The 16,854-nt window shown below is 41.2% G+C and overlaps 1 protein-coding gene across 7 annotated transcripts in view; it reads right to left on the bottom strand.

Moving 5' to 3' along the window:
* Window positions 1-16,854, bottom strand: part of LOC122564410 (catenin delta-2-like) — a 1,204,994-nt gene that overhangs the window by 163,962 nt on the left and 1,024,178 nt on the right. For all 7 annotated transcript variants that reach the window (XM_043719228.1, XM_043719230.1, XM_043719231.1 and 4 more), the window contains one exon: window positions 8,701-8,914. In XM_043719228.1, the coding sequence (XP_043575163.1) occupies window positions 8,701-8,914 (214 nt within the window). The remainder of the gene's footprint in view (window positions 1-8,700; window positions 8,915-16,854) is intronic.

Raw genomic sequence — 16,854 nt, 5'->3', positions numbered from 1 at the left:
AATAACAGCAAGTAGAAGGAGAGTAGTAAGTCGGTTCTCAAGGCAAATCTCTTACAACTCAATTAGCTAACATAAAACTGAGACAATTAGACGCTGTGCTCTCATACCTAGAGGAAGGACAAGACGGAGATTGTATGAGACTACTTAGATAGTAATAGGTAATCTGTAGGGATACATGTAGATTTGAAAAGACAGGATCGCCGAAACAGATTCCTTACAGATTGAGCCCAGAAAAAGAAGTTCAAGTGGAAACAGATTAAATACCTACTAGAATATTCACTTGATTAAATCAGTCAAAGCAGCTGGAGCTCACCAGTTTGTATTAGTCCCTAAACTAGACACATCAACGAGTACAGATTATAGAAAAATAAGTGCAGTCAAAAAGACAGATGTATACCCAATTCCACAGTTAGAGTACTATATTGATAGTGCTGGCAGTACCTTATTCCTTTCAAAGATTGATCTATTGAAAGGATACTGGTAAATGCAATTAAGATCAAGGGCTAAAGAAGTACCTGGTTTTGCTACATCCAATAGGTTCTATAATGTTGAGTGATGCCATTTCAAATAAAGAACATCCCAGTTATATTCCAGAGGTTTATGAATCAAGTTGGAGCAGAGGGCTATGCAACTTATTTTATGTGGGAACAGCACACAAATTTTTTTTTTTAGATTAGATTTCCTACAGTGTGGAAACAGGCCCTTCAGTCCACCAAGTCCTCACCAACCCTCTGAAGAGGTCACCCACCCAGACCCATTCCCGTCTGGCTAATGCACCTAACACTATGGACAATTTAGCATGGCCAATTCACCTGACCTGCACATCTTTGGACTTTGGGAGGAAACCCACACAGACACAGGGAGAATGTGCAAACTCCACACAGACAGTCACCTGAGACTAGAATTGAACCTGGGACCCTGGTGCTGTGAGGCAGCTGTGCTAACCACTGAGCCACCATGCCGCCCCTGTGAAACATGCTAAAGTTGGCTGTCTTAGTGGTTAATTTAGCAAAATTTAATTCATACAAATAAGAACAATTTATCCCAGACATATCACAAGACAAGGTCAAGTGATGCTGAGGACAAATAAAGTGAAGACTTTAACATAATTCCCTGTTCCTAAAACTAAACAAGAAATCATGAGATCTTTAGGAATTTGAGGTTTCTACCAGAGGTATGTGCATTATTTAACGAGTTTGTCAAATAGACCAGTAAAAGTGGTTTAGTCAGCACTTTTGGTTTTTTGGTTTTGCTGATTGCGGATGGAAATGGTAAAAAATACTATTATAAAACAAAGGATTGTGGAAGAAGTGCTGCACGTTGTCAAAATAAATGACTGAAACTTATTGCAAGTGGTGCCTACGCTAGTGCTTAGTTTGAGCAGTTTGGGAGATTGGTGGCAGATGGGCTAGCAATAGGGGTATGAATAAAGTGAGATTCAGCCAGCAACAAATAGCTAATTGCTTTATGGACCTGTGACCAGTTATGGATGACAATGGGCTATCTGTCTGCCAAAAACTGTGTGATTGGTACCTGGGTAGCTGAGTCACTTGTGAATGTTAAAGACATTGCCAGGAGACTCTGCAAAGGGAGGTGGTTTGTCTCACTGCAGTAGAAAATACCTGAAGCCTGAAGAAAAGCCAGTTTATTTTCCCTCCCTAGTTTCTGTGAGTTCTTGCTTTTAACCAATAAGGCAGGTAAGTTAACATTTGCAAACCAATTGTGCCTCCTGCGTGGAAGTGAAAAGAAGCTGGAGATGAGAGATTGAAAAACACCAAGTCATAATAACCAAAATGATCATCCCAGCAAATTCTGTGGATAGGAGCCACTTGCCTTTTTTCCTCAACCTTTAACTCCAATGTTTTTTTGGCTGTCGATATGTCAATGTTGAATGGATTCAGAAGTGGCGGTGGGGGGGCTTAGAGTTTAAACTATTAGAGTTATACGTCAACATTTCACGTGTGCATTTGTAGCTAGAATCTCCTTGCTTTCTTTGAAGTACAGAAACCTAGTCCATGCTTTCTGTCAACCTGGATTTAGGATGACAGGTAAATTGGGGACTTCCGCATGCTTTGATAAAATCTTTCACTTTTGTGACAACTCCAGGATTAGTGGGGCTTGATTTCCAGTGCATTACCCCAGTGTGGTATGACACAGCCAATATTTTAACTTGTCAATTACTTTTCCACATGAAGTCCTAAAATTGTTTGATTCTTTCAGTTATTAAACTCTTCAGCAAGAACATCACCCAAGTACCCATTCTGTGCAGTAGTTTGTGGTGTGACAGTTCTGTCATGTGTAAGACCACCATGCATATGATAGAGTTGTCTAATTGTTGATCTAGTATATTCTGTTCCATGAGCCCTTCACCACCAAACATGTGAGTGTTTAAACTAAAAGGTGACTTGTTCACTTGTATCTGCTGCTCAGAGTCCAAAACGTGAGGAATAAACCTTAATGGTTTGATAAGTATTGTTTTACCATATTGTCATATCACTTTACCAGGGCCTTACCATTCCCTCTGACCTCGTCTGGTGCATGCTAAATCTCTCGATTCAACATCTGAGACTGTGCTTCAATGCACTTCAAATTACAGATTTCACGATTCCCATGAAGCACTTTTATTACCTTGTATGCTTCTTTATTTGTTTTGGTGTGTACCTTTTCCCATCCTCTGTTCTCAATCTTGCTTTCTTCTGTAATATTGATCACTATTGTGTCAAAAACCCTGTTGCGTGACCAAAACTCTAATCACTGCCATTTTTCATTTTGAGGCTTTGTATCTCTAATGACCCATTAAGGGGCTCTGTTGGATATTCAATCACTTCCATTTATTTGAAATATGCAGCCTACACAATGTCTTCATGTGATATATCTAAAGATCTGTTGAACCTCCTGATGTGCCTTTAAGATAAATAGTAATGACTGTATTTTTAAAATACGTTTTAGAATTGAAAAATTATTAAATTATTGTATTTGTTAAAAATCTCAACAAATTAAGAACAATACAACCTTTGTCTTTACCCAGACTAAAAACTATGAACTAAACATCAAGTCCACCTCCTTCCTATGCTGCAGAGGACTGGCACTAATATCCTCACCCTCCTGTACAAGCCCTTTCACAGATACAGAACATCCCATTAACAACAAATTATCACATTCAGACGACAAGTCTAAGATAGTAAAACACCAAGGCATTTCACAGGAGCAACATCAATCAAATTTGACACCAAGCTATATAATGTATGTTATAGGGTGCATGATCAGAAGCTCAGCCAAACAGAACTTGGGGAAATAAATAGCGATATCTTGTAAAGTGTCCATGTTGCACAGAAGGAGGTGCTGGACATCTTAAAATGTATAAACATGCATAAATTCCCAGGACCAGATCAGGCATACCTAGAACTTTGTGGGAAGCTAGGTAAGTGATTGCTTGGGCCCTTGCTGAGATATTTGTATCATCAACAGGCACTGGTGAAGTGCTGGAACTCTGGAGATTGGCAAATATGGTGCCATTAATTAAGGAATGTAGTAAGGAAAATCCAGGGAACTTTAGACCAGTGAGCCTGCCATTAGTGGTGGGCAAGTTGTTTGAGGGGATCCCGAGGGTCAGGATTTACATGTATTTGGAAAGGCAAGGACTGAATTAGGGATCGTTCAATGGCTTTATGCGTGGGAAACTGTATCTCTAACTTGATTGAGTTTTTGAAGAAGTGATGAAGAGGATTGAAAGCAGAGATGTGGACATTGTCTATGTGGACTTCAGTAAGGTGTTTGACAATGTCCACATAGTAGACTTGTTATCAAGGTTGCATCACATGAATTATAGGGAGAATTAGCCATATGGATATAAAATTCATGTAAAGGTAAGAGACAGGATGGTAGTGGAATGTTGCTTTTCAGACTGGAGGCCTGCGACCAGCGGTGTCCTGCAAGGATCACTGTTCGGTTCACTGCTTTTCACCATTTATATAAATTATTTGGATGTGAATACAGGAGGTATGATTAGTAAGTTTGCAGGTGACACCAAAATTGATAGTGTTGCAAAGAATATTATCTCAGAGTACAATGGGACTTTGATTGGATGGGCCAATGGGCTGAGGAGTGGCAGATGGAATATAATTTAGATAAATGTGAAGTGCTAGATTTTGGAAAGGCAAATCAGGGCTGAACTTATACATTTAATGGTAGGGTCCTGGGAAGTGTTGCCAAACAAAGATAACTTGGAGTGCAGGTTTATAGTTCCTTGAAAGTGGAGCAGCAGATAGACTATAGGGAGGGTTGGGTTATTTTCTTTGGAGCATCGGAGGCTGGGGGGTACCTTATAGAGGTTTATAATATCATGAGGGGCATGGATAGGTGAATAGTCAAGGTCTTTTCCCTAGGGTAGGGGTGTATAAAATTAGAAGGCATAGGTTTAAGGTGAGAGGAGAAAGATTTAAAAGGTTCCTAAAGGGCAGCTTTTTCAGATAGTGGGTGGTATGTATATGGAATGAACTGCCAGACAAAATGATGGAGGCTGGTACAATTACACCACTGTAAGGGCATCTGGATGGTTTTATGGATAGGAAGGGTTTGGAAGGGCCAAATGGGACCAGAATAGGTTAGGATATTTGACCGGCATGGACAAGTTGGACTGATGGGTCTGTTTCCATGCTGTACTTCTCTATGACTCTATTGGAACCTTTTAACATGTTAAAAGTCTTGATCAGATCACACTAAACCTTTATATATTTACAATATTACTCTTAACATTGATTATCATTTCCAAATTCATTGCATTCCCAACTCTTCCCCTACTTTTAAAACTCTATATTTTAATTTGCCTCTTGCACAGTAACACACACAACCCAATTGTTCCTTTTGTTCTTAGATGGACATTCATCCTATCCCATCACTCCATTAAATACTCCGGGGTACCTTTCATGGTTCAAGGAATTTTATAGAAATACTGCTGCTGTTAATATTCCTGTCACATTGGACTTACACTCAAAGAAAATCCTATTACTGTACTTTGTGACCTCAACCGCTCCAGTCCTGAATTTGATCTTGTTTTAAAGTTTCTCATGACTTCCCAATGAATTGCGTGATCAATGTGTAATACTGCCAAGGGCTAGGCTTCAGGAAGAGTGCCCTACTGTACTTGCCATTGGTCACAATTCAGATGGCCTTGACCTCTTGGTTCCTCAACTGCCTCTTCGATCAGACCACATTTCTCACATGAATAGTTATCCACACCCCAAGCTACAAGCTACATCTCCTGAGATTTAAGTTTCAGTTTTGGAAAATGACATCTAGTGGTCAAATGATTCTTGAAAAGCTTCACTTGCAAAACAGTTTTGATCCAATCTCAACTTCTGTTGAGATGGCATTTTTGTGCTGTTCGAGTAATGTCACCTTCCCTCGGCAGCAAGACTTGAACAACATCAACGCTTGGTAACCAACATTTGTACCACACAAGTGCCAACTAATGACCATTTCCTAGGAAACAGACTCTAACCATCAGTCCTTGATGTTCATTGGCATTACTATTACTTAATCCTTCACTACCACTATTCTCGGATTTACAATTAACCAGAAACTGAACTGGAGTAGCCATATAAACTCAGTGGGTCCACGAGCAAGTCAGTAGCTAGGAATTCTGCAGTGAGAAACTCAGCTCCAGTCTCACCAAAACTATCTACCTGTACAAAGTCTAAGTCAAGAGTGTAGTGGGATACACCCCACTTCTTTTTGTTCACTTGTGGGATGTGGGTGTCTCTGGCAAGGCTAGCTTTTATTGCTCATCCCCAGTTGCCCTTGAGAACAGGGATGTGAGCTTTCTTATTGAAGTGCTGGAGTCCATATGCTGGAGGTATGCCCTCAGGGAGAGAATGCCAGGACTTTAACCCAGTGAAGGAATAGCATTATATTTCCAAGTCAGGATGGTGAGTGGGTTGGAGGGAACTTGAAGGAGTTGGTACTCCCATGCATCTGCTGCTCTTGGCCTTCTCATTGTAATTGGGCACAGGTTTGGAAGGTGCTGTCTCAGGAACTTTGAATTTCTGCAGTGCACCTTGTAGACAGTACACAATATGCTGCTGGGAATTGGTGGTAGAGGGAGTGCATGTTTGCAGTTGGGTGTTGCTTTGGCCTGGATAGTGTCAGTCTTGTTGAGAGTTCTTGGAGCTGCACGTCTCCAGGCAAGTGGAGAGTATTCCAACACACTCCTGACATCTGCCTTGTAAATGCAGCCTTCGGAGAATTGGGAGGTGAGTTACTTGCCTAGCAGAGTGCAGCTCTTGCCAAACTCAAGAAGCTTGACACCATCACGACAGAGCAGCCCACTTAATTAGTAGCCCATCCACCACCTTTTCATTTATTCCCTTCACCACTGATGTATACAGTAGCAGCTGTATGTATCATCAATAAGATGACTACAGTGATTCACTGAGGTTCCTTTGACAGCATCTTCCAAACCTCAAATCTACCACCTGGAAAGACATGGGCAGCAGATATATGGGATCACCAATACTTATGAGTTCCTTCCATGTCACATGTCAGCCTGTCTTCAAACTATATCACAGATTCTTCACTGTTGCTTGGTCCAAGTCCTATAGTTCTCCTCCTAGTAGCACTGTGGGTATCCTTACTACCCATGGACTGTAGCAGTTCAACAGGCAGCTGACCACTATCTTCTCCAGTGCCATTAGGGATGGCACTAGGTGCTGGCAACAAACAAAACAAAAACAACAAAGACCCATTTTGAAAATGCTTGAAGAGATGCAAATGTCCTTGAAGGATGGTACTGAAGCCAATTATGCAACACCCTCATCCCGGTGATCTCATAACAAATGCAAAGTGATGCAAAACAGTAATGTGAGGCATAAAGTACTTGTGATGCCAAAGAAAAGGTCAATATGTTCTAGTTTCACAATAATGAGCGCTGATTGTCATTAACTGTGGGGAATTATAAACTTCTGTCAAGTTAACATAGACCGATACACATTCTGGCTATGTTGTTATCTTATTCATCAAAACTGCACAAACAGCTCCCTGAGGCTACATGCTTTGACAGCAAAAGAAAGAAATGAGTAAATATATCATGACTAGCATGGTCATATTATTAAGTCTGTCACTCTGTGGGATACCTCGTCAATGAACACAAATCACAGTTGCACGGCACCTTCCCTGGAGGTTTGATAGTGTCTAATTATACTTGCCTAACAGATTAAAGGTGCTATAGATAGCATAACAGTTTGCATGAAGTGCAGACTGAAGCACAAAACTATCCCTTGCCAGCAAATAACTAGATATTACTCATGGAGGTATTTCATGCTGAAGCCTTATGTTTCACCTCTTATTGCATTTCCTCCAGTTTTCATCATAATGTGGTCTAGCAAATCTGACACTACTAATATTGATGAAATGGTTACCATTGCCAAAGGATGAATTCTCTCACAGTCTTATCTTTTGTTGGAAACACGATCAAAAAATTGTTAAATCTGGTTGGCACTTTTGCTTTCAGCTAATCAAAAGAAGTATATTAATGTACTTTCCTTCATATGACTTAAACCACTCATCTGACGCTAACCAAAACCTCACTTTTTAACATTCCCTTTCAATGTTTTATGTGTTTGTTTCAATAGTTGATGCTACAAAATCCCACATTGCTGACATTATTGGTGTAAAGTCATATTTGTCTACTTCCACTTCAATTACTTTTGTGATTACCTTAAATTGAAATCATTGGAACTGGAGTAAACAATCAACACTTGCAGCCTGCTCTATCATTCAATTTGATCAGAGGTGATTTGTGCTTTAAACTCACCATCCCCTAGAAATCCTTAGCCTCAACAAAGACCTATTAATAGAAATACAAAATAGTTGAAATCTGCAATATAAACTGAAAAATGTTGGAAATAGTTGACAGATCAGGCAGTATCTGTGGTGAAAAACAGAGTGAATGTCTCAGTTTGCTGAGTTAATGTCTCAGTTTGACACATGATGTTAACCCTGTTTCTGTCTTTGCAGTTGCTGCCCGATCTGCTGTTTTTCTTCTTAAAAGTCTATCAATGTCAACCTCGAAAGATCCAAGTGTCTAATAGCAGCAGCTGTTTGGGAGAAAGAATTCTAGATTTCCACTGCTCAGAAGTGCTTCCTAATTTTATTTCAGAATGGCCTAGCTCTAACTTTAAGGTCATGCTGGCTTCTTTTGTACTACCCTCACAAATAGACCATGCGTATCTACCCTATTTATGTATGTTTATCTTACTTCATTAATTTCCACTCAAATCACCCTTTAAGCTTTCCAAGTTTCTTATATGCAAGAAAAGCATTGTGTAAAAATGTCCTAGCGAATAAACCCTTTCAGCTCTTGTATCATTCTGGTGAATTTTGTGCTCTTGCCTTACCCAGCGGCACAACATTCTTCCTGATATGCTCAGAATTTAACAGATAGGGTCTGACCAAGGAGACTACTCTCATTGTTCCCACTGGTGATTCATTGATTCCATTTGTTATAACCCCAGCATTAATCTCAAAGGTATCTATCACATGATGGATTACTAAAGTCCAATCTAAAAGGGGAGAAGCAAGTGTAATGGAAAATCCAAGTTGGTTTTATCTTGATCTTGATGTGGTAACTCAACTCATTCAAACAATGGAAACAAGGGTTCAAAAATACTGCAGCTAGCAAGTGCAGAAAAGATAGAGTCATACCTGTAACTAGCTCCCTGATCTCCACATCAGGGGTCTTCCGAAGCAGTCGTACCAGTGCTGGAATTCCACCACAGTTTTTCAAAGCAATTTTGTTGTCGTCATTTGCCTTCCCATATACCAGGTTTCTAAGGGCTCCACAGGCACTGCGATGCACTTCTTGCATTCGATGGTCCAACAGATCAACCAGCAACTGGATTCCACCTTGTCTTCTTATCTACAAGATTAGAATGTAAAAGAGTGAATAATTAATCCATTAAATGAACCATAGTAATAATCAAATGCCTAAAGAATAACAGATTGTTTTAGGTACGTTCGCTGAACTGGGAATTTGATTTGCACACATTTCGTCTCCTTTCTAGGTGACATCCTCTGTGCTGTGGAGCCTCCTGTGAAATGCTGTTGTACTGCGCCGGTTGGAATTTGTTTCATTTTGTTCCGCTGGTTCCAGTTGCTCGTTGCAGTGGTCAGTATATAGCATCTAGGTCAATGTGTTTGTTGATGTGGCCTGTGGATGAGTGCCAAGCTGCTAGGAACTCTCTGGCTATCCTCCGTCTGCATTGTCCTATTATTGTTGCGTTGTCCAGTCAAATTTGTGGTCCTTATCGTCTGTGTGTATAGATACTAAGGATATCTGGCTGTGGTGTTTAGTGGCTAGTTGATGTTCATGAATGCAGATGGCTAGTTGTCTGCCTGTTTGTCCTATGTAGTGTTCTGTGCAGACTCTGCACAAAGTCTTGTACACCATGTTTGTCCTGCACATGATGGGTATTGGGACCCAACTGACACAGTACAACAGCACTTCACAGGAGGCTCTACAACACTGAGGATGTCCCTAGAAAGGGGACAAAACATCTGCAAACCAAATTCCCATCTTGGCCAGCATACCCACAACAACTGGAACTGGCACCTGAGCTACAAACCTTTACACAAACCTTGGAAAACAGATTCTTTGTCTTAATTCATTTGTCTCAAATATTAAAAAAGGCAAGGTATCCGAACATATACAGGTGCCTCTCACTTTATGACCACATTGCATACTATAGGGTCTACTGCACAAAAGAGCCTGGACTTCTATTGCAATATCATGAAGTTGTATTAATGGGTTGTTCTACCCATAATCTGCTGTCACCATATGCGATGTCTCAAGGCAGAACTTGATGATGTAGAACATTATACACAATATTTGCTTTTAGTCTACTATAGACTAGGCCATGTAAGAAGGAAGTATCATCAAGATGCCCTAGTATGTGGATCTTACTGTGTTTATACAAGGAAAATAGCACCAATGAGGAGGTGTCACTATCACAAGCCTTTGAAACTCTTTTGATTTCATCCTCCTATATTCTGAGAGGAAAGATTTGTTTTAAAAAAATCAGATTTCCCACAATTAATGATTGTTCTCAACTCTCAGTTGTTCAGTGTATTTTTCCCACCAGTATTACTGGCTTCAGTCATAATTTTATGACTAAAGACACTTGTCCTCACTCAAGCATATTAGCATCCTATCACAGAGTTCAATAGGTAAAGCACAGCCCAAGTGATTAACTCTGCTTTCCTTCTTTCTGGGACGTTCTACTAGCCAACAGTGCACTTTGAACTCCTGCCTTCAGCATAAGTGTGTCATTTGACTTACAGATGGAAGGAGGTGCCATCGTGGCAATGTTACCAGATTAGTACTATGGAATCCAGGCTAATGTTCTGGGGACAAAGGTTCAAATCCCACCTTGACAGATGGTAAAATTAGAATTCAATAAAATCTGGAATTAAAAGATGACCTAATGGTGACCCATTGTAAATCCCATTTGATTCATTAATGGACTTTAGGGATGGAAATCTGGCATTCTTACCTGATCTAACCTACATGCGACTCCAGACCGCTGTGATTGGTTCTTCACTGCCTAGCAAGCCACTCCATTATATCAGACTACTGCAAAGCCTAAAGAATGACCAAATGGCACCAGAAATGACAATGGCAAACAGTCCCATCAACACTGCAAAGTCCTCCTTACCAATAGAGGTGGCACGGTGGCTCAGTGTTTAGCACTGCTGCCTTATAGCACCAGGGACCAGATTTGATTCCACCCTTGGCGACCGTCTGTTTGGTGTTTACAAATTCTCCCCGTGTCTGCGCGGCTTTCCTCCGGGTGCTCTAGTTTCCTCCCATAATCCGAAGCTGCACAGGTTAGGTAGGTTGGCCATGCTAAATAGCCCATAGTATCCAGGGATAAGCAGGCAAGGTGGATTAGCCATGGGAAATGCAGGTTTGCAGGGATAGGGAGGGAGATGGGTCTGGATTGGATGCTCTTCAGAGGGTCAGTGTGGACTCGATAGGCTGAATGGCCAGCTTCCACGCTGTCGGGATTCTATGATCCTGCTGGTAGTGTGGTGACCAGAATTGTACACAATATTCTAAATGTGGCATAACTAAAATTCTATACAGCTCCAAATCACTTGCCAATTTTTGCCGACTGATGAAGGTAAGCATGCCAATTGCCTCTTGACCAACTTTTTCCACATGTGTTGTGAACCTATATGCCTAGATCTGTCTGTATGCTAATGCTTCCAAGGTTTCTGCTATTTACTGTATACTCCCCTCCTGCATGCGATCTTCCAAAACACATCACCTCACATTTGTTCGGGTTAAATTACATCAGCCGTTTCTCCGCCCAAGTCTCTAGCCAATCTATGCTGTATCCTCTGGCAATCCTCCTCATGATCTACAGCTCCCAATCTTTTTGTCATCCACAAAATTATTAATCAGACCATCAATACTCTCCTCCAAATCATTTATGTATTTTACAAATAGGGGTCCCAGCATTGATCCCTGCAGACTCCACTGACCACAGATCTCCAGTTAGAAAAACTTCCTTCCACTGCTATTCGCTGTCTTCTATAACTAAGCAGATCTATATCCACTTTACCAGCGCACTGCAGATCCTACGTGACTTCACCTTCTTTATCAGCCTTCCATCAGAGACCTTGCTAAAGTCCATAAAGACACCATCTACCACACTGCTCTCATCAATCATCTTTGTCACTTTCTCAACAAACTCTATCAAGTTTGTTACACAATTTTCCCTATACAAAACCATTCTGACTATAGCTAAAAAGTCCATATTTTTCCAAATGTGAGCAAATCCTGTCCCTAAGAATCTTCTCCAATAATTATCCCTACTACAAATGTCAGGCTTACTTGCCTGTTATTTCCCAGATAATCCCTGTTGCCCTTCTTCAACAATTGAACAACATTGGCTATTCTCCAGTCCTCTGGGTCTTCTCTTGTGACTAAACAGAATACTTAAAGAGAAGATATAAATTTCTCCTTTGCCTGCCTCAGTATTCTGGAATAGATCCCATTGGGTCCTGGAGACTTGTCTAACTTAATGTTTTTCAAAAACCTAACACTTCCTTTTTTCGATCAAAATACCCTAGAATAATAACATACCCCTCTCTAAAATCACCATATCCTTCTCCTTTGTGAATATTGGTAAGGACCTCACCCACTTCCTCCAGCTCCACACATAAATTCTTTCTTTTATCCTTGAGTGAACTTAGCTTTTCCCCAGTAACCCTCCTGCTCCTTATAAATGTATAAAATGCCTTGAGATTTGCCTTAATCCTGTTTCCCAAGGACATTTCATGACCTCTTTAAGCTCTTCTAATTCCTTGTTCAAGTTTTTCTTACTTTCATATTCTTCCTCTGTCTTAATTTTCCTAAACTGTACATATGCCTCTTTTTTTTTGAGTAAGCGCACAATTTCTCTTGTCATCCAAGATTCCCATATCTTGCCATCTTTATCTTTCATTTTCACAGGAATATGCAGGTCCTGAACTTTAATCAACTGGCCTTTAAAATATTATCACATGATAGATATTCACCCTCAAACAGCCCACCCTCCTACCTACTTACCTGACTGTTGTAGTCAGCCTTCCCCTAATTTAGTACTTTCACCTGAGGACGACTCTTATTCTTATCCATAACAACCTTAAAACTCATGGAGTTATGATTACTGTTCCTAGAATGCTCCCCCACTGAAATCTCAATCACCTGGCTGGGTTTATTCCCCCATAACAAGTTTAATATGGCCCACTTATTGTTAGACGGTTTACATATTGCTTCAAGAGACTCTCCTGGACACACCTACAAATTCCATCCCTGCCTCCCATTTAAGCTTCTGGCACTAAGGGAGTCCCAGTAAATGTAGGGGAAATTAAAATCTCCCACCACAACAACCCTGTTATTTTCACATTTTGCCATAATCTGTCCACATATCTGTTCCTTTAACTCCTCCTGGCAGTTGGGAGCCCATAGCATATGTCTATCAAAGTGACTTTACCCTTGCTACTCCTGAGCTCTACCTATATGGCCTTGTTGGATGAGCCCTCCAAAAGGTCCTTGCTCTGTACAACTGTGATGTTCTCCCTAATCAGTAACACAATTCCCCCACCTCTTTTACATCCCTCTCTATCATGTCTGACATCTAAATCCTGGAACAGTAGGCTGCCAGTATTGCCTCTCTCTCTCAACAACATCTCTGTAATTGCTACAACGTCATAGTTATATGTGCAAATCCAAGCTCTAAGTTCATCTGCCTTATTCTTTATGTTTAAAGAAATACTCTTCAGAACGCCAGCCTCAGTTCAGTCACCTCTCCCTGTCTGTTCTTCCTCTTAGCCTTAATAGCCTTAGACTCTAACTCCATCTCAGTCACTTCACTTGCTGACTGACTGGTCTGGTTCCCATCTCCCTGCCACACTAGGTTAAATCCTCCTGAGTGACTCGAACAAACCTCCCTGCTAGTGCTTTTCCAGTTTAGGTAAAACCCATCTTTCATGTCCAGGTCCCAAATGCTCTGGAAGGCATTGAATGATCCACATATCTGAAGTCCTCCCTCTCTACACCAGCTCTTTAGTCATGTACATTACTATACTATCTTTCTATTCCTAGCCTCATTGGCATGTGGTACCAGAAGCAACCTCAAGATGACAACTCTCGATGTTCTGCTTTTCAACTTACTATCTGACTTCCTGAACGCCCTTTGCAGGACTTTGGTACTAATGTCATAGGCAGGAAGAGTGACAATGTGTACCATCACCTCCAGCTGCTTGCCCTCTCTTTTGATAATGTTCTGAACACACACAGGATCATCCTTGACCTGCATGGATTGGTTAGAGCGACAGTTGGACACACCTATTGACATACAGAAGGCATAAAGCATCACAGACAGATGTTTTGGAGACATGGTCACAACCAAGGTTCAGATTGGTGGGTGGATGTCTGCTACAAGGGGGCAGGTAGATAGTGCAGGAGTCACCTATAGTTATCCCCCTCCCTAACAAGTATACCACTTGGATACTGTTGGGGGGGGGGGGTTTAATTGATCAGAGGATGGAGACAGCAGCAATCAGAGTGGTGACAGCGGCTCTGTTGTACAGTAGGGAGGGTCAAAGTGCAGTAGAGTAGGAGTAATAGGGAACTCTATAGTCAAGAAGTTCCTGGGACCACAAAAGGTAGGCATTTCTGTGACCAAAAGAGTCTCCAGGATGGTCTTTTGCCTCCTACATATGACTCCAACTAGCAGAAAGCTAATCCCTGTCTTAGATTAGCCATTTTCAGCTGCTTCATCAATGCGTTTCCCGCTATTATAAAAGTCAGAACTAGGGAAATTTGCCGATGATTGCACAATGTTCAGCACCATTTTTGTAATCTCTAATAAGAAAGCAGTGCATGTGCATGTGTAGCAAGACCTGGATCAAACCTCAGTGCCAAGCAACATTCAAATGTGGCAAATAACATTCATGCCACACAAGTGCCTGGCAATGATAATTTCCAACAAAAGTGAAGCTAACCATGTCCCTTTAACACTCAATGATTTTACCATTACTGAATCCTCCATAACGGCACTCTGCCAGTTACCAATAACCAGAAACAAGCCATCGAATCACTGTAGCTAAAACAGCAAGTTGGGGCATGGAATTCTGTTGGGGCATGTAATTCACTTTCCATCTCCCCAATGTTTGTGCATGATTTACAAGGCACAAAAAAGGGGTATGATGTGATACTCTTAATTTGCTTGGATGAGTGCAGCTCCAACAACACGAATGAAGCATGATGCAATCCAGGACAACATAGGCTACTTGATCAGCACCCCATCCAGTATCTTCAACTTCACTCGCTCCGCCACTGAAACACAATGGCAACAGTGAGTACAATCTACAAGAAGCACTAGAACCAAGCTCCTCCAAAAGCTCAGTCCAAAGTGTGATCTATATTAGCTAGAAAGACAAGGGCAGCAGTCACATGGGAAAGCCATCACTTGGAATGGGGATTAAACCATAAAAAGGACTTTGGGGTTGATCCCGGTGGAAAAACACAGGATAACATTTGTAAACTGTTATTTCCTTAGATGATCCCTCACCCATCATAGCTCACCCCTCCAAACCATCACAATAAACTTTTTCTGCTGGGCACTCACTTCTGTTTCGGACTATGATTACGTCTTTGGTATCATTGACCAGCATTTCAATCACTGGTATAACAAATAAAAGTTGATTCAATGACCAGACACAACCCAAGATTTGTCCCACCCCACCACAAGTCATAGGGTCACTACTGTGTGGAAGCAGGCTGTTCAGGTCCACATGACTCTCCGAAGAACATCCCACCCAGACACAAACCCAGACACTATCCCTGTTAGCCTGCATTCCCCATGGCTAACCCACCAAACCTGCACAACCCTGCACACCAGGAGCAATTTAGCATGGCCAATCGACCTAGCCTGCACATTTTTTCGACTGTGAGAGAAAACTGGAGCACCTGGAGGAAACCCACACACACACCGGGAGACTGTGCAAACTCCACACATACAGTCGTCTGAGGGTGGAATCAAACCCAGGACCCTAGTGCTGTGAGTCAGCATGTTTCACCACAGTGAGAACTAGTTGGGAAGAGGGTGGCAACAGCCTGTGATATTTCTTCACAGTAAATGTATGATTGAGAACATAAGCTGTTATTAATATTCCTGTGCATTCGTTAAAAGAAAAGCTTTAGTGGAAAAAGTTAGAAATGGGCTGGTAATGGAAATATTCATCCAAGTCCCTACTCTGCACATCTAAAGCTTATCTAAAACCCTAAGGACTATAAGTCTAGGACACTCATTGGCTGAATTAGGGAATCCACAGGACTAAACAAAAGGTGAATCATTCAGTTTTGGGCCTCATTTGGTGGAATACTGTTGGAATTCTCTCTGCAGCAAGGCTCCTTTAAGAATTGGAAACAGCATTGCACTAGCAGATCTTTGAGGAACCATCTCAACAGCCTTTTTTAAAATCCATCTTTGATAGAACTCATAAAATAAAAGTGATCAAAGAAAGTAGAAGAAATTTGGCATATGTAATGCACCTGCAATCTTTCCTCCTGGGAGATAAACTCTTCATTCCATAACACTTCTAGCTATGGCCCGTTGCTGCAGTATGACAATCAGAGGCATTTCCCGTGTCTGGAATATCTGGATTCTGACATATCTATGAAAAGGACATGGCCAGAGAACTTCTGGGGTGTCTCCCCTCCCTGTCTCTGTAAGTGTGAAAATGTTTTAGAAGCGGCTTCATTTTCAAAAACCGCTGATAAACAAACCTAAAAATCAGATTATTCACAGGCAATTAAGGCTAAACTGCCTCTGAGTCAGGCAGATTCAGGAGTGCATCCAGCACCATGAGCCCAAAACCTAGGCTGACAGTCGAGAACATCACATTACATTACGTTGGAATTTTGTATGAGAGATTAAACAGAGGTCAGATGAACACAAAAAGATTTCATTCTACTATTTTGAAGATGACTAGGAGAGGTCTCCCTGGTGTATTTATCTCAATTTAAACCAAGAGACACAGATGTTAAAAACTATGACTACAATTTAAAAGTACTTCATCAGTTGCAAAGTAGTTTGGGACATCCGGAGGATATAAAAGGTGCTAAAGGAAAACAAGTTATTTTTTGTTTTTGTTTGATCCCAGCTATTTAGAACACCAAAAGCTCCTCACTTTTGCCTAGTTGATTTTAACCTTACTGCGACTCCTCTTGCAAGGATGCCTACCTTGAAGATGTTCTCCTCCTCTCTCTACAAAGATCATTCTTATCTAGCTTCTCCCCAGCCC

Source organism: Chiloscyllium plagiosum, chromosome 29 (genome assembly GCF_004010195.1).
Source record: "Chiloscyllium plagiosum isolate BGI_BamShark_2017 chromosome 29, ASM401019v2, whole genome shotgun sequence".
NCBI lineage: Eukaryota > Metazoa > Chordata > Chondrichthyes > Orectolobiformes > Hemiscylliidae > Chiloscyllium > Chiloscyllium plagiosum.
Note: the sequence above shows the minus strand (reverse complement) of the source record. Positions and strands in the feature narration are given on the sequence as shown.